The following is a 27,356-nucleotide window of genomic DNA, read 5'->3' as shown; positions in this document are numbered from 1 at the left end:
CATAAGAAATTCTCAAATTATAATTTTGGGTAAAATTCAATTTTAAAATCTTGATTAAGTTATACTTTTGACCCTTAAAATTTGGACTAGTTGTTTTCACTTTGGTCCCTTAAATTTGATATTTTTCAATTTTGGTTCATCAAATTTGATTTGATTTCAAAATTTTTATTCTATCCATGTTCGTATGTAATTGATTTAGGAAGAGAGAGAGAGAGAGAGAGAGAGAGAGGGAGGGGGTAAGGTTGTCAAAATCGGGATCCTACGTAGGATCGTGGGAGGTAGGTGGGATCGTGGATCGTAGGATTGGATCGTGAATTGTAAAATCCTACATTATTTAAGAAAAAAAACAAAAAACACACATTGGTATGTTAAATAATCACATAAATTATACATTTATTGATATAATTACCATACATCACTACATCCATTTGTAAGCATCATTTAAAGAGGCTAAAAACCTCAAAATCTGACCCTTCATAAAGAGATTTATTTATTTGGGTCCAACTGACAATTTCTTTACATTAGAGTGGAAAAACTTGGTCTATTGGGATTTTATTTTTCATTTGGGTCCAACTGAGCCTTCTGTCCAGTTAAAGAAGATTACAAGAAATTAAGGTTGTTTGGAATCATTAGAATCGTATGATCTTACCAATTCTGAACGATCGCAAAGATCCTTGAAAGATCTGGATCGTTTTGGATAGGTGGGATAAAGTCATTTGAGATCGCCAGAATCGTATAATCCTATCAATCCTTAACGATCGCAAAGATCCTTGAGAGATTCGGATCATTTTGGATAGGTGAGATCATAAAATCGTAGGATCCAAATCAGGATTTTGACAACCAGGGGGGGACTATTTTCCTCAAAGTTAGGTGTTAGGGGGGCCTTTTTCGGTTGCTCGGCCACGTGTGGTCCTTTGGAGGAGTGACCTTGCTAGGCCCGGGTTCTTTTTGGGGAGTTGCATCCCAGAACTCAACATTGGGCCACGTGGTCCAACGGCTACTGGTGTACCTTTTACGCCTACCAAACCATTAAAGTCAAAGTCTAAGAATCACGATAATGGTTGAATAAATATGTAACATGTGCTTGATATAAGAGGTTTGATTAGTAGTTGTAACAACGGTTGAGATAAAGTAGTATTTATTTAGAGGTAAAGTAGTCATGTACTTAATAATGTAAATTTAAAGATAAGAAAGCAAAGTCACTTATCTTCGTATAGTTTATAGCCCAGCTGTGAGCTGATAGGATTCTAGTAGACTGCCAACGATAGATGCTAGTTAAGCTTGCCCCTCCTTTGTATGATTTGTAGCCCAGCCGTGTAGTATCAGTGAGCTGATAGGATTATAGTAGAGTGCCAGCGGTAGAGGCTAGTTAAGCTTGACCTTCTTACCATGCAATTTAAATGAGTTTAAGCCTTGGTTAATGGTTATAATGGTGGTTGAAATAAAGTAAAATGGATTTAAATGTGAAGTATTCATGTGCTCAATAATGTAAATTTAAAGATAAGGAAGCAAAGTCACTTATCTTTGTATGATTCGTAGCCTAGCTGTACAGCTTCTGTGAGTTGATGATATCCCAGCAGAGTGACCCTAGCGGTAGAGAGGTAGTTTGCCATAATAACTTTAAGATCGAAGGGGAAAAATGGGTGTCACTGGAGGGAGAGAGAGTATGCCCAGCTGTGTGTAGAGGCTAGTTAAGCTTGCTTCTCTTATCATGCACTTAAATGAGTTTTCCCATTGACAATGCTTTTTTAGTTATTGTGAAGTTATGAGTAGTGTTGTCTTCCATGAGAAGGGCTTTTGTATGGAGTATTTGTGTCTTCTAAGAGAAGGACTTTATGTAAGATGGATTTGTGCCTTCTATGAGAAGAGCTTTGATGTGAGATCTTGGTGCCTTCTAGGAGAAGGGCTTTAGTAATAAAAGTTTATGCCTTCCATGAGAATGACTTTTATAAGAGAGATAGAGAAGAGTATTGATATGTGTTTATGAGCAGCAAAACAGTAGAACTTCAGAGTGAGAGAGTATGAGAATGGAGTTTAGAAGAGTGTAGTGAGTCATATGTAATGTTGTAGTAAATATGTATGAGATTGTGTAAGAGAAGTGAAGAAAGGGATGTTTTGTGGGATGTAGTATTTGTAATATGTATGATATATAGAAATATGAAAGATATGGTAGTTAAAGATAGTAAAATTATGAGATTATAACCATTGGAGAAGTTGTAAAGATTGCTTTTCTAAAGGAAAGATTTTGTAAGAGAAGAGTATGGAGATGTGTTTAGGTATTTGGAGATAGGAGCAGTAAGATAAGTATATTTTCTGAATATGGAAAGTGAGAGAATGAGTTTAAGAGAGGTAATAGGGCTGTAGTGTGTTTAGCAAATCTGCTGGGATTTGCTGCTGGAATTTACTGTTGGGATTTGCTACTGGAATTTTCTGTTGGGATGTATGAGAGCTTATGAAGGGCATTTATGAGTTAAAGGTTGAAGAGTTTTGTTCTTGATTTGGAGACTAAAATCTCATAACTTCATTCAGAGCTTAGGGAGAGAGAATAGAAAGGTTTGTGAAAGAGTTCTTCTCCCTTTTGTCCTCTCCCTTAAGGTGTTAATGAGGGGTCCCATTGTGTTGAAACTTAATCTTGGTGAGCAAGAAGAGTTTTTAATGCTCTGCTCTGGTAGCTGACAAAGAAATATATGGTCTGATTATGGCAGACAGTAGCTGGGTATGAGTGATATCACGAATATTTTGCATATAGTTGGAGATAAAGGATAGTCAATCAGATTAGGCCATGTGTTTGAGTTGGATTTTAGCTGAAAGCAGTAATGTAGTTTATGTAGAATAATATAATGAAATTTCTAAATTTGTATAGCAACAGCTGGGGATTGAATGAACAGTTATTTTCCCAGCAGTTAGATGGCTGGGGATATTGAGTATGTGTCATGTGATGAATATTAAGTTTTAGGAAAAGAGCAATGGGGAATATTATCATCTAAAGTGCTATGTGGTAAGAGATGCCTACCATATGTTACCCACTACACACGGACTTGTCAGAATTTAGGAAGTTGAAGAAGACACGCCAAGTAACATGTTTCTTTTATCAACTTTAAACCGCTGGAGCTTTACTGAACATACCTCTTGGCCTTCCAAACCGCGACTCCCAAATTTTCCCCAAAGAGACTTATGAGCTTCAATCATAAGCCGAAGATGAGATGACATAGCTCGGGTTTTATTGTCATTTTGTGTGAATATGGGCTCTTGTTGAAGAAGCCGCTTGCCATGAGTGTGAGAGAGGTAATATGTGTCGTGAGTTTTGATTCATTATTTAAGCTCGATCCATATGTTGATGTTGATGATGTTATGAGTTATGATCCCAATTGATGAAATAGAAATGTGGACCATGAATTCGCCTTTTGAAGTAAGGATCTTGTGGGCCATGTGAGTCCAATCCATGAAATATAAGCTTATTTTAGGCTTCATAGAGATTTACCCAAAAAATCAATAATGCGTTGATGTGGCATGAGTTGCCAATGAAGTGATGCCATGTGGGCTGAAAAAAGAGTCCTCAACATTTAGCCCCTTGAGTGCATGGGCTTGTATTGCAAGGGCATGCACGAGTAGAGAGTTTGCTTGAAGACTTTTTTTTTTTAAGATGAGCCAATCTGAGATTGTTGATTGCTGGAGATGATGCTGCTAGGTTGAAGGCAGCAACGTAATGTTGCAGCTGGATTTGGTGCTACTGGATTGAAGACAGCAACGTAATGTTGCAGCTAGGTTTGGTGTTGCTAGATTGAGGGCAGCAGGGCAACGTTGAAGTCGATCAGGATTGCAGCTAGGTGCAGTGCTGCTAAAGTGAGAGCAGCAAGGTAATTCTGTAGCTGGTCAGGATTGCTACTGGATATGGTGCTGCTGGAGTAATAAAATAGGTATTGCTGGACATGTAGAGATTTAATGTAGCAGAAAGTTTCATAACTGGGGCAGTAGATTTGATTTAATTGGTAGAGTGACTGCTCTTCATGTAGATCTATATGTAGTCTTCTCAAATAGATAGTGAGAGACCAAGCCCCCAAGTGTAAGATGACATTTGCAAAGATCCCAGCAGAGTGATGCATAAGACCGCTATGATTTCGATAGTATAGTGCGTGGGACTACCACGGCTTTGAAGAGGGTGCGTGGGACCTCCACGGCTTTGAAGAGGGTGTGTGGAATTGCCACGACTTGACATAATAGTACTCCAATGGATAAAGCTTCATTTGTTGCTCGTAATTTTGTGAGAGTGCCAAATTGATGAGTAATGTGTTCTTGAAAAGAGTTGGCCGCTGCTGGACCAATAGATATGTATAGTGGAAATGCCTCCATTGATATTATTGTGATAAATATTCAATTGCAGCCCTCGGAGACGGAGCTTTTGGATTGATAAGACCAAGCCCCCAAGTGTAGAGAGGCATCGGATAAGCATGTATTAGCAAGTGAGGAGTACCTTGACAAATTCAGTAGAGAAATTGGCACTTTGTTGTTTGAAATAGTGTAGGTACTTGTGGTAATGATCTTGATTAAGCATGCTAGATCAGTAAGTCTGTCTGTTGGGGATAGCTATATAGATTGATGGATCTGCTAGAGTTCTGAATATGAATAGTTGGGGTTTGTTCAGTCTGCCCAGACAAGGTGCTGGGTGTGTGTCAGTTTACCGCTGGGGTAATCTTTTCTTGATTTGAATAAGTGATTCATCATTCCGGATGACTTTGTGATTTGCTGAACATAATGACAGTTGAGTAGATGATAATGATTGAAAATATTTGATCTTTGTGACATTGTCTATGAAGGAAATAGCATTGGCAGCTTCTAGGAAAGTATGGCTGACATGAGTCCCAGCGGTAAGGTAGGAAATACCAGATTGATGGCGATGGTCTGAATCCAGTAATAGAATGGTATGGTGGCAGCTTTCACCTTGTATTTAGGAAGTAAGTTTAGTTGAACCTCTTGTTGCCCTTAAGTAAGAATCAAGGGTGCCACTTGGAAATGTTGATGGATGATCCTTTGTTGGACGTAGATAATTTGGAGACTACGTCATCTTTCCCAACGGTAGATGGATTCTTGTCAAGTTGTTGGCCATTGGCTAATTGCATTTTTCACCATTCGTTGGGTTATGATCAGAAGTAACGAGGACTGTGGAGTATTCCCAGCAGTGCAAGGCTTTCACTGATGCAGTAACTTTTCAGACCTTTGTAGTAGCTGGGTAGATTGTGTAATGTGAAGATACAACAGTAGGCAATTTGGAATAGTGCCATGGAATTGCTAGATGCATTCAAGTAAGCTTTGGATTTGATTTTTGCTTATGGAGGGCAACAAGAGTGAACCTTAATGAGAACATTTTTCTGCAAAGATCCCCCATGTAGCAATGGAAGTAGGTTGAATAGCAATATAGCAAAATGTTGGCATGATCTGAGATGGATTAAGAAACTTCTCTTGCAAAGTTCTCCACCTTTTGAATGCAGGCCTCAAATGATAACCTGTATGTTAGTAACATAGAGATAATTGCCATGAGATTCACCATGGGCTTTGATAAGTAATTGCCATGGGCTTGAGCCATGGGCTTTTAGTATGGGATTGAATTCTATTGATAAGGTAGTTTTGCCATGGACTTGAATCATGGGCTTTTGAAATATATCATTGCCACAGTATTAACTTTGGGCTTTGAGCATAACACAATATTAGTTGCCAAATAATATTTGGGCTTTGTAAAATAATTTGCCAAATTAATATTTGAGCTTTGTAGGATTTGTAAAATTTTGCCAAACTAGTATTTGGGCTTTTGATAAAATATTACCAATGATAGTATTTGGTCTTTTGAGTATTTGTAAAATTTTGCCAAACTAGTATTTTGGCTTTTAATAAAATTTTGCCAATGATAGTATTGGGCTTTTAGAAATAGTTGCCAAAATAGTATTTGGACTTTTGTAAATAGTTGCCAAAATAATATTGGGCTTTTAAAAATAATTGCCAAAAATAGTTTTTAGGCTTTGTAAGATAGGTGCCAAAATAGTATTTGAGCTTCGTAAAATGGATGCCAAAATAGTTTTTAGGCTTCATGAAATAAGTGCTAAAATAGTTTTCGGGCTTTGTAAGATAGGTGCCAAAATAGTATTTGGGCTTTGTAAACTAGTGCCAAAATCATATTTGGGCTTTGTAAAGTGAGTGCCAAAAACATTTTTGGGCTTTGCAAAATGGGTGCCAAAATAGTATTTGGACTTTGTAATATAAGTGCCAAAAAAAGTATTTGGGCTTTGTAAAATGGTTGCCAAAATAGTTTTTGGGATTTGTAAAATAAGTGCCAAAAAAAGTTTTTGGGTTTTGTAAAATAGGTGCCAAATTAGTTTTTGGGCTTTGTAAAGTGAGTGCCAAAAACGTTTTTGGGCTTTGTAAAATAGGTGCCAAATTAGTATTTGAGCTTTGTAAAATGGGTGCCTAAATTAGTATTTGGGCTTTGTAAAATGAGTGCTAAAAAAGTTTTGGGCTTTGTAAAATAGGTGTCAAATTAGTATTTGGGCTTTGTAAAATAAGTGCCAAAAAAGTTATTGGGCTTTGGAAAATGGGTGCCAAAATAGTTTTTGGGCTTTGTAAAATGGGTGCCAAAATAGATTTTAGGCTTTGTAAAATGGATGCCAAAATAGTATTTGGGTTTTGTAAAATAGTTGCCAAATTAGTATTTGGGCTTTGGAAAATGGTTGCCAAAATCGTATTTAAGCTTTGGAAAATGGGTGCCAAAATAGTATTTGGGCTTTGTAAATTAAGTGCCAAAAAAAGTTTTTGGGCTATGTAAAATGGGTGCCAAATTAGTATTTGAGTTTTGTAAAATAGTTTAAGATTTTGTAAAAAATATTGCCGTGTAGCAACGGACTTAGTAAAGGTGTTGTGTAGCAAGGGGCTTAGAGGTGCCATGTAGCAATGGGCTTAGTAAGGTGCCGTGTAGCAACGAGTTTAGAAAAAGTGCCGTGTAGCAACGGACTTAAAGGTGCCGTGTAGCAACGAGCTTAGTAAGGTGTCATGTAGCAACAGGCTTAGAGGTGTTGTGTAGCAACGGGCTTAGTAAGGTGTCGTGTAGCAACGGACTTAGAGGTGCCGTATAACAATGGGCTTAGTAAGGTGCCGCGTAGCAATGAGCTTAGTAAGGTGTCATATAGCAACGGACTTAGAGATGCCGTGTAACAACGAGCTTAGTAAGATGCCATGTAGCAATGAGCTTAGTAAGGTGCTGTGTAGCAATGAGTTTAGTAAGATGCCGTGTAGCAATTGCCTTAGAAAGGTGCCGTGTAGCAACTGCCTTAGTAAGGTGTTGTGTAGCAACGGGCTTAGAATGGTGCCATTGTAACAACGGGCTTAATAAGGTGCTGTGTAGCAATGGGCTTAGAGGTTCCGTGTAGCAATGGACTTAGTAAAGGGTTTTGTTGGGCCTTTTTTGGGTTTAGCCCACAATGTAAATGAGTTTGAGCTTTTTTATAGAGATGGTATAATTTTGTGGCTCAATATGGCAATGGTATGGTGAGTATTTGTATGAGCCCAAAATGATTTATGGGGCTTGTATAGAGAGTATTTGGGTAATATGTGGAAAGTATATGTGGGGAATATTTGAGTATTTTGTATTTGGTGAATGGGAAAATAGGGATTTGAGATGTAATAATTCATCCAGTTGAAGAAGTGTTTTCTGCTGGGGGCTTTTTTGATTGAACTGTTGGGGAAGAAAATAGATTGTTTAGCAAAATGAGGGCTTTCTGCTTGATGAGGCCTACTGCTGCGGAAGTAATGGATAGCAATGAATATGTCTAGTAGCATGAGGGCTTGCTGCTGATCAGACCTTTTGTTGTTGGATTGCTAGACAATAATAAATCTACCCAACTGTATGAGGTTTTGATGATAAAGCCCTCTGATGTTGAACTACTGGGGTAATAGTGCAACCAAATAAGGGTAATCCATTTCTGAGGCCCTCTATGGCTGGGATGATGTATAATAGTGAATATCCCCAACAGTAAGAGGGTTTTCTATTGCTGAGGCCCTCTGTGGCTGGGATGATGAATAACTGGGAATATCCCCAGTGGTAAGAGGGGTTTCTGCTGCTGAGACCCTCTATGGCTGGAATGACTGATAATAGTGAATATCTCAAGCGGGAAGAGGGGTTTCCCCTGTTGAGGCCCTCTGTGGCTGGAATGAAGAGGGTTTTCTGCTGCTGAGGCCGTCTGTGGCTGGGATGATGTATAACAGTGAATATCCCCAGCGGAGTCGCCAAATTTTTGGGGGCCTTTTTCAGTTGCTTGGCCACGTGTGGTCCTTTGGAGGGGTGACCTTGCTAGGCTCGGGTTCTTTTTGGGGAGTTGCATCCTGGAACTCAACATTGGGCCACGTGGTCCAACGGTTACCAGTGTACCTTTTACGCCTACCAAACCATTAAAGCCAAAGTCTAAGAATCACGATAATGGTTGAATAAATATGTAACATGTGCTTCATATAATAAGTTTGATTAGTAGTTGTAACAACGGTTGAGATGAAGTAGTATTTATTTAGAGGTAAAGTAGTCATGTACTCAATAATGTAAATTTAAAAATAAGGAAGCAAAGTCACTTATCTTCGTATAGTTTATAGCCCAGCTGTGTAGCAGCAATGAGCTGATAGGATTCTAGTAAACTGTCAGCAATAGAGGCTAGCTAAGCTTGCCCCTCCTTTGTATGATTTGTAGCCCAGTCGTGTAGCATCAGTAAGCTGATAGGATTATAGCAGAGTGCGAGTGGTAGAGGCTAGTTAAGCTTGACCCTCTTATCATGCAATTTAAATGAGTTTAAGCCTTGGTTAATGGTTGTAATGGTGGTTGGAATAAAGTAAAATGTATTTAAATGTGAAGTATTCATGTGCTCAATAATGTAAATTTAAAGATAAGGAAGTAAAGTCACTTATCTTTGTATGGTTCGTAGCTCAGCTGTACAGCTTTTGTGAGTTGATGATATCCCAGCAGATTGGCCCCAGCGGTAGAGAGACAGTTTGCCATAATAACTTCAAGATCGAAGGGGAAAAATGGGTGCAACTAGAGGGAGAGAGAGTACGCCCAGCTGTGTGTAGGGGCTAGTTAAGCTTGCTTCTCTTATCATGCACTTAAATGAGTTTTTCTATTGACAATGCTCCTTTAGTTATTGTGAAGTTATGAGTAGTGTTGCCTTCCATGAGAAAGGCTTTTGTATGGAGTATATGTGCCTTCTAAGAGAAGGGTTTTATGTAAGATGAATTTATGCCTTCTATGAGAAGGGCTTTGATGTGAGATCTTGGTGCCTTCTAGGAGAAGGGCTTTAGTAATAAAAGTTTATATCTTCCATGAGAAGAGCTTTTATAAGAGAGATAGAAAAGAGTATTGATATGTGCTTATGAGCAGCAAAACAGTAGAACTTCAAAGTGAGAGAGTATGAGAATGGAGTTTAGAAGAGTGTAGTGAGTCATATGTAATGTTGTAGTAAATATGTATGAGATTGTGTAAGAGAAGTGAAGAAAGGGATGTTTTGTGGGATGTAGTATTTGTATTATGTATGATATATAGAAATATGAAAGATATGGTGGTTAAAGATAGTAAAAATATGAGATTATAACCATTGGAGAAGTTGTAGAGATTGCTTTCCAAGAGGAAAGATTTTGTAAGAGAAGAGTATAGAGATGTGTTTAGGTATTTGGAGATAGGAGCAGTAAGATAGGTGTATTTTCTGAATATGGAGAGTGAGAGAATAACTATAAGAGAGGTAATAGGGCTGTAGTGTGTTTAGCAAAACTGCTGGGATTTGCTGCTGGAATTTACTCTTGGGATTTGCTACTGGAATTTTCTGCTGGGATGTATGAGAACTTTTGAAGGGCATTTATGAGCTAAAGGCTGAAGAGTTTTGTTCTTGATTTGGAGACTAAAATCTCATAACTTCATTCAGAGCTTAGGGAGAGAGAAAAGAGAGGTTTGTGAAAGAGTTCTTCTCCCTTGAGGTTTTGATGAGGGGTCCCATTATGTTGTAACTTAATCTTGGTGAGTAAGAAAAGTTTTTTATGCTTTGCTCTAGCAGTTGGTAGAGAAATATATGGTCTGATTGTGGCAGACAGCAGCTGGGTATGAGTGATATCATGAATATTTTGCATATAGTTGGAGATAAAGGATAGCCAATCAGATTAGGCCATGTGTTTGAATTGGATTTTAGCTGAAAGCAGTAATGTAGTTTATGTAGAATAATATAATGAAGTTTCTAAATTTGTATAGCAACAGTTGGGGATTGAATGAACAGTTATTTTCCCAGCAGTTAGATGGCTGGGGATATTGAGTATGTGTCACGTGATGAATATTAAGTTTTAGGAAAAGAGTAATGGGGAATATTATCATCTAAAGTGCTATGTGGTAAGAGATGTTTACCATATGTTACCCACTACACACGAACTTGTCAGAGTTTAGGGAGTTGAAGAAGACATACCAAGTAACATGTTTCTTTTATCAACTTTAAACCATTGGAGCTTTACTAAACATACCTCTTGGCCCTCCAAACGACGACTCCCAAATTTTCCCCAAAGAGACTTATGAGCTTGGATCATAAGCCGAAGATGAGATGACATACCTCGGGTTTTATTGTCATTTTGTGTGAATATGGGCTCTTGTTGAAGAAGCTGCTTGCCATGAGTGTGAGAGAAGTAATATAGGTCGTGAGCTTTGATTCATTACTTAAGCCCGATTCATATGTTGATGTTGATGATGTTATGAGTTATGATCCCAATTGATGAAATGGAAATGGGGACCATGAATTCGCCTCTTAAAGTAAGGATCTTGTGGGCCATGTGAGCCCAATCCATGAGATATAAGCTTATTTTGGGCTTCATAGAGATTTACCCAAAAAATCAATAATGCGTTGATGTGGCATGAGTTGCCAATGAAGTGATGCCATGTGGGCCGAAAAACGAGTCCTCAAAATTAGGTTTGTGGGAATTTAAAAAAAAAAAAATCAAATGCTGAGCAACACTGTCTCGCTAGATGGAACAAAAATTCAAATTCAAAGGCAGCTGCGGCCTGAGGTGTCAGACATTGTCCGGAGGGTTTGGTGCGACCCTTCTCCAGGCCCGGACTCTTCTACCTCCTCATGCCTTTTGTTCTCCTGACTTTTTTGCCTCCTTTCTCGCCATGTAGACCCCTGCAACGACCCTCCAGTGCCGCTCTCTGCATGGCTTCTCTGTCTGCTTCCAGACATCCTTACAAGCGTGCCAAGATAGCACCACAGCTACGTAGGAGATCCCCACAGACGGCGCCAATTGTGCGGCCCAAAGTAAGGCTGCTGGGCCTTAGAGGAGTTTGGGCTCGCAATCTATTTGTATGGTGGGTTTTTGGATTTCCTACCACGGGTGGCGCTATGCTCGGCGGGCTCGTTTACTGAGTCTCCCATCTTTTCCCACTAACTTTCCCCTTTCCTCCTTAGGGAGAATTGATATTGCTCTCTCTCTAGTCTTTTCCCTCTAAAATTACCAACCCCCTTAACTGAATCTTCCCTGCCTATTTATAGCCAAACTTAGAGGAACGGTTATGATTATTCCCCTCGTGGGTGGAAGGAGGGGTTCAATACTATTACCCATAGGTGGGGGTTTAGTTAGGAGTGGGAGGAAATGAGAGTGGCATTGGAACTAGCTCCAACACTGGGTTTGATTCTCGGCAGGGGTGTTCCCTAGGCAATGGAAGGGAGGTCCAATACCGTTTCATCTAAGTGGATGTTTGGTGGCAAGAAGGAGATAATGATAGTGGCGTTGGGATTAACCCCGCATGTAAGTTTTGTGCTCAGCAGGGGCACGTCACAGGTTGCTTTGAGCACTCCGAGCTCACAACTCTCGGATGGCACGTGCGTTACCATGTGTGATTAGCGCGGGGCTCCTATAAGAGTTAGTCTTCATGGGCCTTAGGGCGATTGGGCTTGACGGGGGGTAAGGCCCGTACATTATTCTATCCATGTTCGTATGTAATTGATTTGGGAAGAGAGAGAGGGAGGGGGGGTAAGGTTGTCAAAATCGGGATCCTACGTAGAATCGTGGGAGGTAGGTGGGATCGTGGATCGTAGGATCGGATCGGATCATGAATTGTAAGATCCTACATTATTTAATAAAAAAACAAAAAACGCACATTGGTATGTTAAATAATCACATAAATTATACATTTATTGATATAATTACCATACATCACTACATTCATTTGTAAGCATCATTTAAAGAGGCTAAAAACCTCAAAACGTGACACTTCATAGAGATATTTTTTATTTGAGTCCAACTGACAATTTCTCTACATTAGAGTGGAAAAACTTGGTCTATTGGGATTTTATTTTTCATTTGGGTTCAACTGAGCCTTCTGTCAAGTTAAAGAAGATTACAAGAAATTAAGGTTGTTTGGAATCACCAAAATCGTATGATCTTACCAATCCTGAACGATCGCAAAGATTCTTGAAAGATCTGGATCGTTTTGGATAGGTGGGACAAGGTCATTTGGGATCGCCAGAATCGTATAATCCTATCAATCCTTAACGATCGCAAAGATCCTTAAGAGATTCGGGTCATTTTGGATAGATGGGATCGTAAAATCGTAGGATCCAGATCAGAATTTTAACAACCAGGGGGGGACTATTTTCCTCAAAGTTAGGTCTGTGGGAATTAAAAAAAAAAAAATCAAATGCTGAGCAACACTGTCTCGCTAGATGGAACAAAAAAAATCGTAGATAGGGAAAGTATGTAAAAAAAAAAAAAACCCCTGTAATTTTATACTTAGGACACATTAAAGCCCCCACAATTTTGAGTGGGACAATTTAAGCCTCACACTTTCATAAATAGGACACTTTAAACCCCAGATTGGGGTTTTTCGGTATATTTGTGAAACTATGAGGTTTAAATTGTCCCGGTAGAAATTTAGGGTTTAATGTGTCCCAAGAATCAAATTGTAGGTTTTTTATTTATATAAATGTACTTCCCCTTAGATTTTTATTTTATTTTTGCTAGAATGCGTTAAACTTCATGTAAAGTCTTTGAAAGTAAATTTAGATAAACTTCAGCTAAAAAAAGAAAAATAGAGAGCCTACTAATACTCTTTTTTTATTATTAATATTTTTAATAATAATTCGATAATTATTACTTGTAATGGGGATGAAAGATTCGAACTTTCGATGTTTCTGTTGAAAATATCATAAGGTACCAATTGAACTACAAGACTCTTGGCAAGAGTCTATTGATGTTAGTTCAAAGATGTCATGAATTTGATTTTCAAAAATTTTCCTTCTCTTTCATTTTCTCTTCTTTGTCTCTCTCTCCCTCCATTTTGTTAAAGTTAAAAAAGAAAAAAAAAATGAAATCGTTTTTGATAATCCAAAGTCTTCCCAATGGACGTCACGTAGAAGGCTAGAAGCCCAATAAATAGCCATAGCGGTCCATCCCATCTCTTTATTTCCTCCACTTGAGAAAACTAACCCAAATTTTGGTCTGGGTTGGTTGGTTTGCCTTAAAACATCAAGATTCTTCATCAGTTTCCCAATCCCAAAGCATACATTGCACTTCGGCAATGTACGTTTTACACCTGTCTCCATTACATACCACCCCCTTTTGTACCCACAACATGGAATATATAGTTATTTTTCTTGCTGGAGTTTGTGGTGCAATGTACAAAGCTTATTCTATATAGGAAATATAAAATAAGAATTGATATGAAAAACATTTGAGGAGAAAATTACCGAATGCAAAATATGGCAATCAGCATAAAAAATTACTTATCGTCTGACTATTGTGAAAGGAATTAATTTACAAAGGAAAACGATTATTATTTTATAGCGAAAGAAACATCATTATTCATTACACTTGTAAAGAAAATCAATATCAATAAAGTGACATTGATGTTAAAAAAGAGAATTCACATGCCCAAATGGGCCTCATTAATTTAGGATATGCATGAGGGAGCAAGACTAGGCTGAAGAAGCACTCCTTTAATTGGGTAAGTTTGCACTTGTTTTCCTCCAATGGAAGTACCTTCAACCCAGAACCATTCCCATTCACCCTTATCAACAACTTCCCTCCAAACTACCATTCCTGACCTAAGATCTCTATACAAGTAAATAGCCTTATCGCTACCTACACATTTTGTACTACCCCAACTTCTCTTGCTACCTAAAAATCTTATCCCAAATTCAATTGGCATCTTCTCAACTAGTCTCCAATTGTACCCTTCAACAAGCTCCCATACACAAGCCTCTCCATCACATATGCCACCAACAAGTGTTAGCACCCCATTCCTTCTCACTAGTGTGGCAAATTCAAGCTTGTCCGCCATTGGCACATTCAACTCCATCCATGTGTTAGTACCAATCTCAAACCCCATTACACTATAAGCCCGAGCTGAGGTAATCCAATACAAGACCCCCTTTGAGTACACACTCTCATTGGGTGTCCAAACCGTTAGCCTCACAGCAAATTCGACCGGCATGGGCCCCACAATTTGCCACGTGTCGTGTCGCGAGTCGTACATCTCCAATGTGGGTTCGTACGTGGCGCTGCAACGTGGCGCCACCGCCTCGGACATCCCACCCGCCACGAAAACCTTAAAGAAAGGAAATGGAGCAGATTGGGTCGAATCTAGTACCATGATAACACCCACGGCTGGGTTAGTCCTTGTAATGTTCAACATAGGAAGGTGCCTAAATTGTCTAGTAAATGGGTTACAAATAGCCAATTGGAGAAATGTAGAACTTGTTGGTCTTATAAGAACAAGGCTACCAATTGGACCAACAAGCCGAACTGGGCCTGGAAGAAAGTCAAGAGAGAGAGCATGCCAATTGTTGAGAATTGGGTCGTGAAGAAAACAGGATAAGGGTGTATGATTGCGCTGAATTGGCATGGCCAAGAACCATGCCAAATTATTAGAGGTTGTGCTCAAAGTGTAAGCCTTGGCACACGTGTGCCAGTGCCGGCAAGAAGAGCTGGCTCGTGCCAAGGAGTCTGGGGAGAGGAAGGAGAAGATGTTGGCTAAGAGATCAGAAGGAAGGTTGCTCCACATTGTGTTTGTGTGAAGCAAATGAGTAAAGGTTTTTATTTTTATTTTTATCTTTGCATAAAGTACCCACATAAATGCATATATGTCAAAGGTGATGATGTTGAGTGGTCAGTTTCTTACAGAGCAATTATTGTGGGGGTGAATTATTGGAGGGTATCTATCTTAGCATTGAGATGTGTGCCCACATGAACTACGAAGTATATCATCTCACCTACATGTGCGCCCCATTTTTAATTTGTTTCCTTGTACGACTTGCTTTCTTTATAAGAATATAATGGGTGGTTGTAGACAAAAAGTTTTGTAGCTCGTATATATTACTATTTCTTAGTGTTCTCCCCTTTAAATATCGAATTATCTGCAAATAAAAATTGGATGATATTTAAAATAAACCAAATGGCTAGTGAATTGTGAATTGACTACACAAACCCGGGCAAATTTGTAGGATATATTATTTTAATAATAATTATTCAAATTGACAGTTTATTAAAAGTATTTGTGAATTTAGCATTATTTTTTTAAATGTTTGAAATTGAGTTTTTGAACGTTATTTCACTTGAAATTCACGTATGGTGTTTTGAAAGCAAGATTTTAATTGATGAAAATCTTTTTGTTTATAAGCAAGATTTAAGAGTATTAGCATTGATGGTACTAAAAAGTCAAATTGTTAATTTTAGCAACCAACATACCCAAAACATGCTAAATATATCGAATGGTAGTAAAATTATAATTTTTAGCAACTAAGGCTCTATTTGGTAGAATACCTTAAATATTTATTTTTAATTTTTTAACAATATACATATTTCAAAAAACTGCAAAGAATATTACTCATACTCTTCTGCAAAATGCCCTAAGCTATAGTAAAATGGTATCAATACCAATTCACCATAGCTGCAAGGTACAGTTTAAAATTATTTTTTTATTCTTCTTTGCTACCTTTACGCCTTCCTCTTTTTCATTCCCACTTCTCCCTTTGTCATCTTCTCCTACTCCCTCTCAACCAAGCTTCTCTTTTTCATTCTCACCTCTCTCTCTCACAACCAGACTTGATCAATACCCATGGCTGAAGCTCATGAAAGGGCCACTTGGCGACATGTGGCGGCGCCGCCACCACCGCCACCACCAAGACCTTTGAGAGGGTCAAAGCTCATGTTTTCCTTCTCTATTTTTTTTTATTTCTTTTGTTTTATCTATGGCTAAAAATCTTTCTCTTTCCTATTTATTTGTTTGATTTTGTTAGGAATTGGAGATTTGGGATTGGATTTGTTGGTTGTTCACTAGGAGAGGAAGAGAGAGAAAGAGATAGAGATAGAGGTGGCTGTTCACAGGATTGCGGTGGGTATGGGTTTGTTAGTTTTTGTTGGTGGGGGGTTGTGGGTGGCAGTGGCGGTGGTGATTTTGGGTTTGCTAGTGGTGGATGTGGCTGGTGGTGGGTATGAGTTTGTTGGTTGTTAACACGGAGAGGAAGAGAGAGAAAGAAATAGAGGAAGAGTAAAGAAAAAAAAATTAAATGAATTTCTAAAAAAAATAGAATAATTTCCTTTTTTTGACTTTGCAAATTGACGGAATTATTCTACTTCTTTATTCCTTTTTTTTCGATACATAGAATTTGAATATTTAAATGAATTTCTAAAAAAATAGAATAATTTCCTTTTTTGACTTTGCAAACTGATGGAATCATTCTACTTTTTTATTCATTTTTTTATATAGCATAGAATTTAACTTGTAATGTCGGTTCATAATAATTGTTACTTATTATTAAGTCAAGACACTAATTAATTTTTGTGTATGCACGATGTTCAACCCAATATCCTCTGCTCGAGGACAAAAAAACTCATCTGAACAAGTTGAACTCCATATGGTGTCATTTCTGAATAACTCATTTAAAAAAATCTTGCCCGTTTGCCCCGTTTAATAAGATTCCCATTATATCATCTAAAATCCAAAATGTTAAAAAGTGAATGTCCAAGGTCCTGGTAAGTCTTAAAACAGGTGTACCAATCATTCTACTTTTGCAATTAACAATCCAATATCTGTATGATAGTTCCGTAGTCCAGTGGTTGAGAATTATATTAAAATTGCACGTTACAATGATAGCTTTTGATTTTTACAGAAATCGGTTTGAAAGTGAAAAATAATGATAGTTGATGGATTCATATCCCATGCAATACCTAAATTCTCAGCCATAGCTTAAATCTTTGACACCCCACCAAATAACAAAAAGACTACTTTTCCCTTATAAAAGTTTCACAGCTCGCTCACTGATTCAGTTTCAGCCCGCCTATTGTTTCTGGGTTGAAGGAGAGAGTAACCTTTCATAAAACATAAACTCTTTTTTTTTTTTTTCCTCTCTCTCCCTTGCACAGCTGCCGCTCTCTGGTCTCTGCCTCTCCTTCAATCCATTGTTACAGCAGCGCCAGCTCATATCCAAATACTGAAACTTAGCATTTGAAACTAAACCCCCAAACACTCACACTCCCTCTTTCTCGTGTGTGAAGCTGTCCCAAGTCCCAATTCTCATGGAGTGAAGGTCTCTCTGAAGCAACGAAGCCACTGGCCGGATTGGTGGTTCCGACGGTACTTGGCCATTGTGTCGTCAGAAAATCCCCAAAATCCCCTTTGTCCTCCTCTTTCTGGTGCCCCTTTTCCCTCTTTCACTTCCTATATATTTGTATGCGTGTTTGCTAGGTTAAAGATTTTTTTTTTTTTTTTTTTTTTTTTTGAGAATTGTTATGTATAAGATAATTTAATGGTAGTGAAGAAGAATTACAAATAGGCAATGAAGATTTTGGAGTCTAATTAAGTGGAATCGTTAATTTTTGAAGTGTCCCATATGATAAAAATTACTCTATTTTCATTTTCTTTGTCCTACCTAACAAAACAGAGTATCAGTAGTGGTTGGCCAATTGGGTTTTATGCTAAAAATTCAATTTTTGCTTCAAGAAAACTAAACATAGAAAAATCTGGGTTTTTGTTGTAAATTTGATAACTTTTCGTAAAATGAAGCTTAATTGCTTTAAACTTGAAGGTTAATTTCTTTAAACTGTTATTGTTAAAAAAAAATTTATAGGAAGCATTTGAAGTTAATTCCTTCTCCCTTTCAATTTCAAGAGGGTTAATTCATAACATTTCGTAGCGTATATTAAATAATGGCTGTGATGATGGCAGGGAGCATTTGAAGTTTTAAATTGAAATGTTTGGTTGGGACATTGGATAACTATTACCAGGCCCATTATTGCTCTTCTCATGAAGAATGATAATCTATATGACTACATCTTTACCCTTATTCAGCACCCAAAAAAAAAAAAAAATCTTTACCTTATTTGAGCTTTAAAGTGGGGCGGATGAATCTTTGCCTTTCAAGTTTGTAGTTAGAATTTATTGATAAAAATTTATTGTCATAGGGATAGAAAATTTTGATAATGTTTTTTTAGAGATAAAATTCTGATAATTGACAGTTTGTCTTTGTATAGGTATGATATACTTTAACAGTTTCTTAAAAAAATTTAGCTTGAAACTGCTCTTTATCAATTGGGTCATCATCTCTCATGATCATATATTGGTTTGTTGTAATTCTTATATATGATAAGCACAATATTAGTACACAAATTTTCAGCTCTTATTTTTAATGAAAAAATTCATTCTTCTATATTTATAATAGTTGATATTTTGTACATTTATTTGTTAATTACAGGAGTATTCTTTAATTTATTGCATAGTGTGGACAAATCCACCGTTGGATTACATTATCTTCATACATTCTTTATGCTTGCAAAATTTTAAGGTGATCAAAGATTAATAGTTATGTCATCAATCAATTGTTAAAAGTCAAATTTTTGTAGTTTAAAATAATTCATAAAAGATGAGTTTATGGATCAAATAGTAAATAACGTCTGATAGAGAATTCTCTCAAAACATGAATGCCAATGAAGATTTGAGTCCTAGAGTCATGGATGCCAATGAAGATTTGAGTCCTAAAGTTGGAATGGAATTTGATACATTAGAAGATATATGAGAATTTTGGCTAAAATATGGAAGCAAATGGGCTTTGATGTTAGAAAACATTACATAAATAAAAGTAAGAATGATGGAAAGATAACATCAAGAGAATTTGTACGTGCAAAGCAGGGCATTCAAGGTCTAGAAAAAGAAGATATGATTCGCACTCGTAACCGAGATAATACGAGGACTAATTGTCCTGTAATGCTATATGTTTCATTAGTGCGAGAAACTGGAAAGCATAAAGTGACTGATTTTATTGAAGAACATAATCACACTTTTCATCTATCAAAAATTGTTTATATGATGAGATCTCAACGGAAAATCTCTAAAGTTCATGCAGGATGATTGAGTTAGCATCCTCTTCTGGAATCAAACTAAAAGCAGTACATAAGTTAATGAGTAGAGAGGCTGGTGGTAGAGCTAATTTTGGATTCACTGAGCTTGATCAGCATAATTATCTTAGAACAAGACGACAAAAAAATTTGATATATGGTCAAGTTGCATGCTTATTAGAATACTTTCAGGAACAATTGACTACAAATCCATCCTTTCAATATGCAGTACAATTGGACAATGTTAAGCAGATTACAAGCATTTTTTGGGCTGATGCTAGAATGATTATTGATTATTCTAATTTTGGTTAAGTGGTGACATTTGACACTACATATGATACTAATTAAGAGTTAAGACTGTTAGGGGTGTTTATCGATTTCAATCACCATAGAGGGTTAATGGTTTTTGGGGTTGTTCTTTTATATGATGAAACGGTGGATTCATTTAAGTAGCTTTTTGAAAGCTTTCTAGTTGCACATGCAGGTAAAAGACCTAAAACAAGTTTTACAGATAAAGATCCTACAATGGCAAAGGTATTGAATGAGGTAATGCCTAACACTTACCATAAATTATATACTTAGCACATAATGCAAAATCGGATAAAATATATGGGGAATTTGATAAAGATGGTTCTTCTTTTCTTCAAGTTTGTAAAACTTGTATGTTTGAGTTTAATCATGAAATTGAGTTTGAAAAAACATGAGAGGACATGATTGACACTTATGCTATTCATGATCGTAGTTGGTTAGATAGTATCTACAAATTGAAAGGAAAATGAACAAAGTGTTACATGAAGAATGAATTTACATTGAAAGTGTGAAGTACCCAACTCAGTGAAAGTTTGAATGGAGATTTGAAAGATTACTTGAAATCTGATTTGGATGTAGCAGAATTTTTTGCACATTTTGATCGGGTAATTGAGCAAAAATGAGAAAAAGAGTTACAAGTTAAATTTAATGCTAGGCAAAAATTTCCCCAATTGGACTTGAAAAATTCTCCCTTGTTGAAGCAAGCAATACAAGTGTACACACCTACAATATTTCGAATGCTTCATGATCAGTATGACTTGGAATTAGCAGCAAGGATAAAAAATCGCCAAGAGGACTTGTTAGTGCATACATACACTGTTGAGTTTCTGCATAAGCTTGGTGAGTACATAGTATCTTATGACACTGCAGATAAGACATGTTCATGTAGTTGTAGAAAGTTTGGAATAGTTGGGATTTTATGTTGATTATGATCCCAACTAAAATAGATATGAGTCATGTTCTTTATATCTAAAATTTCATGAACAGTTTCTTGAACAATTTCTCCAAAAAAAAAAAATCATGAACAAAGCCAGCTTCATGGTCTTCACTAATCCCTCTAGCACTCGTCTTTTCTCGCTCTCAGTGATCAAAGGAAGAATAGCATACCTATAATCATGACATTCAACCTGACAAAAGAACAAAAGAGTGATTTCATTGATAAACATATATCAAAATTTCCAATTAACAGGAAGCATGGGTAAAGCCATAAGATCATTATCATTACTAATTATGTAAGTTTGTTGAGGGGTTAGCTTAGGAACTTCCATCTTAAGAACTCAGCTAAGGAACCAAAATTAAAAGTGAAATACACAATAGATAACGATAACAATAACAACCAATTCAAATAATTTAATCAATTCAAACAGTTATAATAATTGGTTGAGTAAGATAACAACAATATCCTACAACCAACCTAATCACCTAATCTCTCTAACACAGATTGAAAGAATGCAGCTGAAAGATACTTTGAAAATATGTCATAACACAAGTTATGAGATTTCGGCCAGTCACATTTTGTATAAAACCAAAATTTTTAATAGCAAATATGATATTATTGTTATTATATAATTTGTTTTCTGCTAAAACAGAGCAAATATGATATCAAGACTCAAAAGAAGACAAGGACAACTGTAGTAATCCCAATCAAGAGGACCCACTGCAATCTTGCTAAATTCAACAGCACTTGCTTCTATGACAGAAAAAATGTATCCCTTTTGACTAAGAAAAGGATTATCATTAGTGCTATAAATTACATCACACAATCAATAGAAATCCCCAAAAATGTAAAGCTGGAAAAAATGACCCATTTTGCAAAGTACAAGAAGTTTGTGGAGTCGCCATAACTGATATTGCTCAGCCACATCAAACCCCATAGATGAAATATGGATCACTAGTAGAAGTATAGAACAAATCAAACCCCAAGGGACAAACCTACCCCTGACCCTGCTCTCCTCTCAGCCAATGGAGTGTCTATTTTACAAAAGTAATTTTTATTTCGATTGGATGCATACAAAAGAGAGAACTCACCTCCTTGTGAAGTCCGATGTAGGAAGCGGTCTAGGAATCACAGATAAATTTGGTTGGCACTGGTGGTAACTGTACCAGCGGGGATTTTAGGGATTTCCGATTAGAAAAAGGCTAGTATCAAGTAGCAAACAGCTCATAAACTTAAGTATCAAAAAGGGTGTGCGTGTGTGTTTATGGTTAACCGCAAAAGAGTTCTGCAATCATCTGCACCAGTGTATAAAATGGCATTTCATAGTTCACCACCTAGAACCTATGAAGGAGCAATTATTAATAAACGGCAGCATGATCTGGTGCAATTCATTCTCATTTTAAGGGTGAGCAGATAACTTGCAAGATATGAAGTAAAGTAAGCATGGAATATGTATGGCAAACATCTCATCATTGAGTATGCCATTGAAGTGTCATTAAAAGATATCCTGGGACCTTAAAAGTGGCTTCCGTTAATTGTTAGATCGATAAAAAAGATAAGAAAATTGTAGAGAGTGATCCAACCTGCCTAATGTTCCAACTTATGCTTATATCAAACAAAGATTCATAAAAAATTTATCCACACATGCACATGTAAGTAAACACAACCCCAAAAACTTAAACTTGCATCAGGTGCTGTAATTTCATACAGAAAAGAGATTCTTATGCAAAATTGCAATCTATTTTTGTAAGAACTTATTCTCTGCTGTATTTAGAGTGCATTTATATATTTCACTTTGTTTACTTCTGTAGTTTCCACTATAATGCTAATAATATATTTATCAATTTAGCAGTTTTGCACTCAGCCAAAAGAGGTGGTGAAGTGATTTTTTCTATTTCCTTCTAATCAGCTACATCTTAATCCGAATTAGCAAGGTTTAAAATCTTTGTAAAGAATCAAAATAGCAAACCAAATTTACAACTATATAAAATCAATATTTCAAGGATTCCAGTCTTTAAGTACTTACAAGTGAGCAACTTATGTTGTCTTCTTCTTCCCAAACACATAGCTCGCCAGAACATCCTCCATTCCTACATCACAACAATTAAGCAATTAAGATTAAAGAAATTAACCTTCAAGTTTAAAGCAATTAAGCTTCATTTTACGAAAAGTTATCAAATTTACAAAAAAAGCCCAGATTTTTCTATGCTTAGTTTTCTTGAAACAAAAATTGAATTTTTAGCATAAAACCCAAATGGCCAACCACTACTAATACTCTGTTTTGTTAGGTAGTAGGACAAAGAAAATGAAAATAGAGTAATTTTTATCATATGGGACACTTCAAAAATTAATGATTCCACTTAATTAGACTCCAAAAACTTCATTGCCTATTTGAAATTCTTCTTCACTACCATTAAATTATGTTATACATAACGATTCTCAAAAAAAAAAAAAATCTTATACATAACAAACACGCACACAAATATATAAGAAGTGAAAGAGGGAAAGGGGTACCAGAAAGAGGAGGACAAAAGGGATTTTGGGGATTTTCCAACGATATAATGGCCAAGTACCGTCAGAACCACCAATCCGGCCAGTGGCTTCGTTGCTTCAGAGAGACCTTCGCTCCATGAGAATTGGGACTTGGGACAGCTTCACACACGAGAAAGAGGAAGTGTGAGTGTTTGGGGGTTTGGTTTCAAATGCTAAGTTTCAGCGTTTGGGTATGAGTTGGGGCTGCTGTGACAATAGATTGAAGGAGAAGTAAAGAATGGGTTGAAGGAGAGGCAGAGAGCGGCAACTGCACAAGCGAGAGAGAGAGAGAGAGGGAAAAAAAACAAGAGTTTACGTTTTATACCCTTTCCTTCAACCCAGAAACAGTGGGCGTGCTGTGAAACTTTTTAAGGGCAAAATATTCTTTTTGTTATTTGGTGAGGTGTCAAAGATTTAAGCCATTAGATTAAATCTATGGCTGAGAATTTAGGTATGGCATGGGATATGAATCCAATAGTTGATATTGCATCATGTATATAGGGTCATTCTATATAATAGGGGTCATATAGGGGCATGTGATATATATATATATATATATATATATATATATATATATATATATATATTATGATATTAGCAATTTTTCTTTCATGAAGTAGTCCTCATAAGCGTGGGATCTATTCTCATATAATACTACTGCTTATTTCATGCATCTTTTTCTGAAACTGAATATTCATTCATAATAAAAAACAATCATAGAGAAAGACATACAACCATATCAAAACACAAAAAACTAGAGAAACCAGAGAAAGAAAATAGGACAGAGGCACCAAAATAGACCAGAAACCCAGCCTAGTCTAGCTGTAAGCATCCGTGCAAAGAAGGTCAACTACAAACTTTGGAGTTGCACCAAACCAGCTCTTTGAAACTCCAGACCTCTTGGCATATTGTGCAAGTTCATGGGCTACCCTGTTGCCATTCCTGCTTATGTTGGTCATTGCCAATTGAAAATTTGACAATTCTTGGATAATACCAGCAATAATTTGACATGCATCTTGTCATTTCCTATATGAAATTTTTTAATTTTAAAGCTCCTTTTCCTCTGAAAATGTCAAAGTAAATTCTCTAGATAAAAACTTCTTCTTCTTTGTTTTTATTTTTGGGGCTAACTCTAGTTAATACTTAATATAAACACTATACAATTGAATTTATTCAGCTATGTGTTAGTTTTATTCCGTGCCAAATTTGCTTATAATTCAGCATTTAAAAATCTTGTATTTAGGTGGGAATAATGTAAGGGTTATATGTGAGAGAGTGTGAAGATTTGATTAAAAGTGTACAACAAGAAGTGACTCGCGATTAGTGACTCACCAAAATGAAGCACACGTGTGAAGCATGCAAGAAGGTGAAGAGTCAGGATAGCTGAATTACTATAGGATAAAAAGTACAGTCTGGCCTAGTCTGGTAACTGGTGACTAGAACTTGCGACTCATCCCAGTCACGAATGACTTGCTAGTGCATCATGTTTTGCTGAAAAGTGACTTTTCACATTCTATCTCATACCCTACTATAAATACTCTTATACCCACAAAATGTAGAGAGCTTCTAGATGAAATTTTGAGAGAAAAACCCTAGAGAAAAACAAGAATGATTCATCCACAATCTTATACATTTGATTCTCCAAATTCCTTTACTTTCATCCTCTCCATTGTCATACCCATAAGAGAATTATAAACCAAATCCTTACCTCACCAAACTCAAAATAGTGAGAAGGTTCTTGGTGTTTAAGAGGCAGATCAAGAGAGAACCAATTCATATTGGTTGATGCAATGGCCTAATTTTGGGATCTAGTAAGCTAGAGAAGACACAGTTCAGCGTAACCTTGTTGGAGCAAGAAGTTTGGAAGGCTTAGGTGCATCAGATATATTAGGCTTGGAGTGTCTATTGCTATTCATGTATTTCAACTGATTTTCTAGTAGATCATTTACCGTTTAGAGGGCGGCGGAGAGGTTTTTCGCTAAGTTCTTTGGTTTCCTCTTCGATAACATGTGCTGGTGTTATCTTGTGTTTGCATCTCTCTATCCCTTACTCTTTGCTTTTAATTACTACTGAGCTGTGATTAAAATATGGCTTAGAGTAGTTTGCTTATTTGGGTATTGCTTATATTTCATATTCTGCACATATATTGCTTAAATATAAGCTTGTATTAGAAAATTTGAATTTGGGGGTCTAAACAATCACTTGTATTTATACACTAAGTGAGCTTTCAAACACAAAAAGGGGAAAAATACTCTAAATCAAAATTACCCAAGATTGCAGATAAAGTATATTGGTTTTGGTTTATATGCATGGCATAGTCTGTAATATACAAAGACAAAATAAATGCAATACATATTATACATGTGTTTTATTCAAGGTCTACAAAACATTTACAAAATTTAGTAGAGAAAATGAAAAATTAATTAAATAGTAGTATGTAAGGTTATATTATAATTTGAATGAATAAATTGAGACTAAAATAATGTTTATAAAGGTTAGATTATTTCTTTTACTATATTCAAATTTAGTAGCATTGTTATTTTATTTAAATATGATTTTTTAGGATGATGAAGCAGTATCTCGTCGGTTCCTCTGGGATTCGTACGGATGGTTCCTAGCAGTACTCTGACAACCTTGAGGGAGCAAGAACTTATTCGAGTGGTCACCGGTGTGGTGCTTGCCACAACGCCTCCGATGGCAAAGTCAGTACGAAAGAAGGCAATAGTCGAAATATTAAGAATAAAATTAGTTCAGGTTGTGATGTTGTCTCTGTACCTTGCATTGGTGTTACGACGGTTTTATATACCCTTGGGATTATAGCCGTTGGAGTGTTAATGGCTCCCCTGATAACGTCTCTGGTGGAGGTATGGACTTTAATGTGTTCCCATCGGTTCGTCCAGCTGGTCTCGTAACGGTTGGGGTTTTATTGGCAGCATTGAATGGCATTAACTCCTTTTGATGACGCGGATACTGGTCATGTTCGTCCGTGAAGGCAGCTTCGTCTATGCTTATCTTCGTCAGTCCCATCAGATGCCCCCCGGGCTTCATGGTCGTCGGTGACGATCGTGGAAGCCGAACAGTTTTTTTTTTTTTTTTGCCCTTTGGGATTTCGTGCCGTATTGAATGCGTTATGGCGGCGTTACGTGGGTCGTGGCCACGTGGCGTGATGTGGTTGGAGAGGGACTGATCCTTGGGTTTCTCGCCGATTTTCGGTTTACACCTCTATTTGGTTTTTAAACTCTTTTCTTTGTACTTTACCCTTCATTTTCTTTCAAACTTCAGTTCTTCTCCTCTGAGCAACCTCTTCGTATATTTCTTTGCTTTTTTCCGAGTTTGGTTGTTTGCTTGGCTGTTGGGCTTCTCGCTTCTCTTCTTTGAGGTAAGCTTTTTCGTCTCCTTCTTCTTCTTTTTTCCTTCTTCGCAAGTATCTGATTTTTGGTTTTTTTTTTTTTTTTTTTTCTGTGTTTTTGTTTGTTTCTCCCCCTCTTTTTTGTGGGAATTTTAGTATTTTTCTTTTTAGACTGGGAGTTCATGGTCAGTAATTTAGAGGTTAGGGAAGCTTGTCCTTCAATTTCTTTTCTCTTTGCTCGCTTAGGGGGGTCTTTAGGTGCTTTTCCCAATTTGAGGGGTTTTGTTTTTGAGGGTAGCAGCTTAGGTGTTGTTTTAGGTGACTTGTTTCCGTTGCTCCGAGAGTCGATCGATTGGTTCGAAGGCTTGGTGAAGGAGCTGCAGTTGATGTCTGAGGTTAGGTCTAGTGACCTCGATACTGGGTTGTCGTCTAGCGACGACCCTATGGAGGGAGATACAGCCGTCTCGACTTTTAGAGAGGTTAGGGCTTTTCATGCCCTCGTGGAGCCGTGCGGGTTAGATTCTGACGCCGTCAGTCGGTTTAGGGATAGGTTTCAGTTTCCAGAGTGGGTTCGTGTTCGTCGCCCCACTGACGACGATAGGGCTTGCTAGTTTTTCCCCGGTGAAGTATGCTTCTATGAGGCCGCTTTTACTTGTGGACTTAGGCTTCCTGTCCACCCGTTTGTGATGGAGCTCCTGGCATATCTGGGGATCGCCCCTGGGCAGCTTATGCCCAACTCGTGGAGAATAGTGGTCAATTGTATGGAAATATGGTTGGCCGCTAACGGGGATATGATTAAGGTAAACGAGCTCGTCTATTTATACCGTCTAAAAGAATCCAAAGAGT

The 27,356-nt window shown here is 37.1% G+C and overlaps 1 protein-coding gene and 1 long non-coding RNA gene across 4 annotated transcripts; both read right to left on the bottom strand.

The window, feature by feature from the left end:
- Positions 1-13,801: 13,801 nt before the first annotated feature.
- Positions 13,802-15,092, bottom strand: LOC142633996 (protein UNUSUAL FLORAL ORGANS-like). Its single transcript, XM_075808258.1, has one exon. It carries the CDS (start codon positions 15,053-15,055, stop codon positions 13,943-13,945), a length of 1,113 nt encoding a protein of 370 aa, XP_075664373.1. The 5' UTR covers positions 15,056-15,092; the 3' UTR covers positions 13,802-13,942.
- Positions 15,093-20,331: 5,239 nt separating this feature from the next.
- Positions 20,332-23,456, bottom strand: LOC142634138 (uncharacterized). 3 transcript variants are annotated; one of them, XR_012844054.1, is made up of 4 exons: positions 23,144-23,440; positions 22,656-22,719; positions 21,721-21,970; positions 20,332-20,819 (listed from the first exon to the last, which is right to left on the bottom strand). It is a non-coding gene; the product is annotated as an uncharacterized LOC142634138 (long non-coding RNA). The 3 variants fall into 3 exon arrangements; XR_012844055.1 differs by having other exon boundaries at positions 21,721-21,963; XR_012844056.1 differs by lacking the exon at positions 21,721-21,970 and having other exon boundaries at positions 23,144-23,456.
- Positions 23,457-27,356: the final 3,900 nt, after the last annotated feature.

This window comes from Castanea sativa, chromosome 5 (genome assembly GCF_040712315.1).
Source record: "Castanea sativa cultivar Marrone di Chiusa Pesio chromosome 5, ASM4071231v1".
Taxonomy (NCBI): Eukaryota; Viridiplantae; Streptophyta; class Magnoliopsida; order Fagales; family Fagaceae; genus Castanea; species Castanea sativa.
Note: the sequence above shows the minus strand (reverse complement) of the source record. Positions and strands in the feature narration are given on the sequence as shown.

What these genes read in the sequence shown, in the direction of transcription:
- LOC142633996 (XM_075808258.1), bottom strand. Translation starts at nt 15,055, where the DNA reads ATGTGGAGCAACCTTCCTTCTGATCTCTTAGCCAACATCTTCTCCTTC.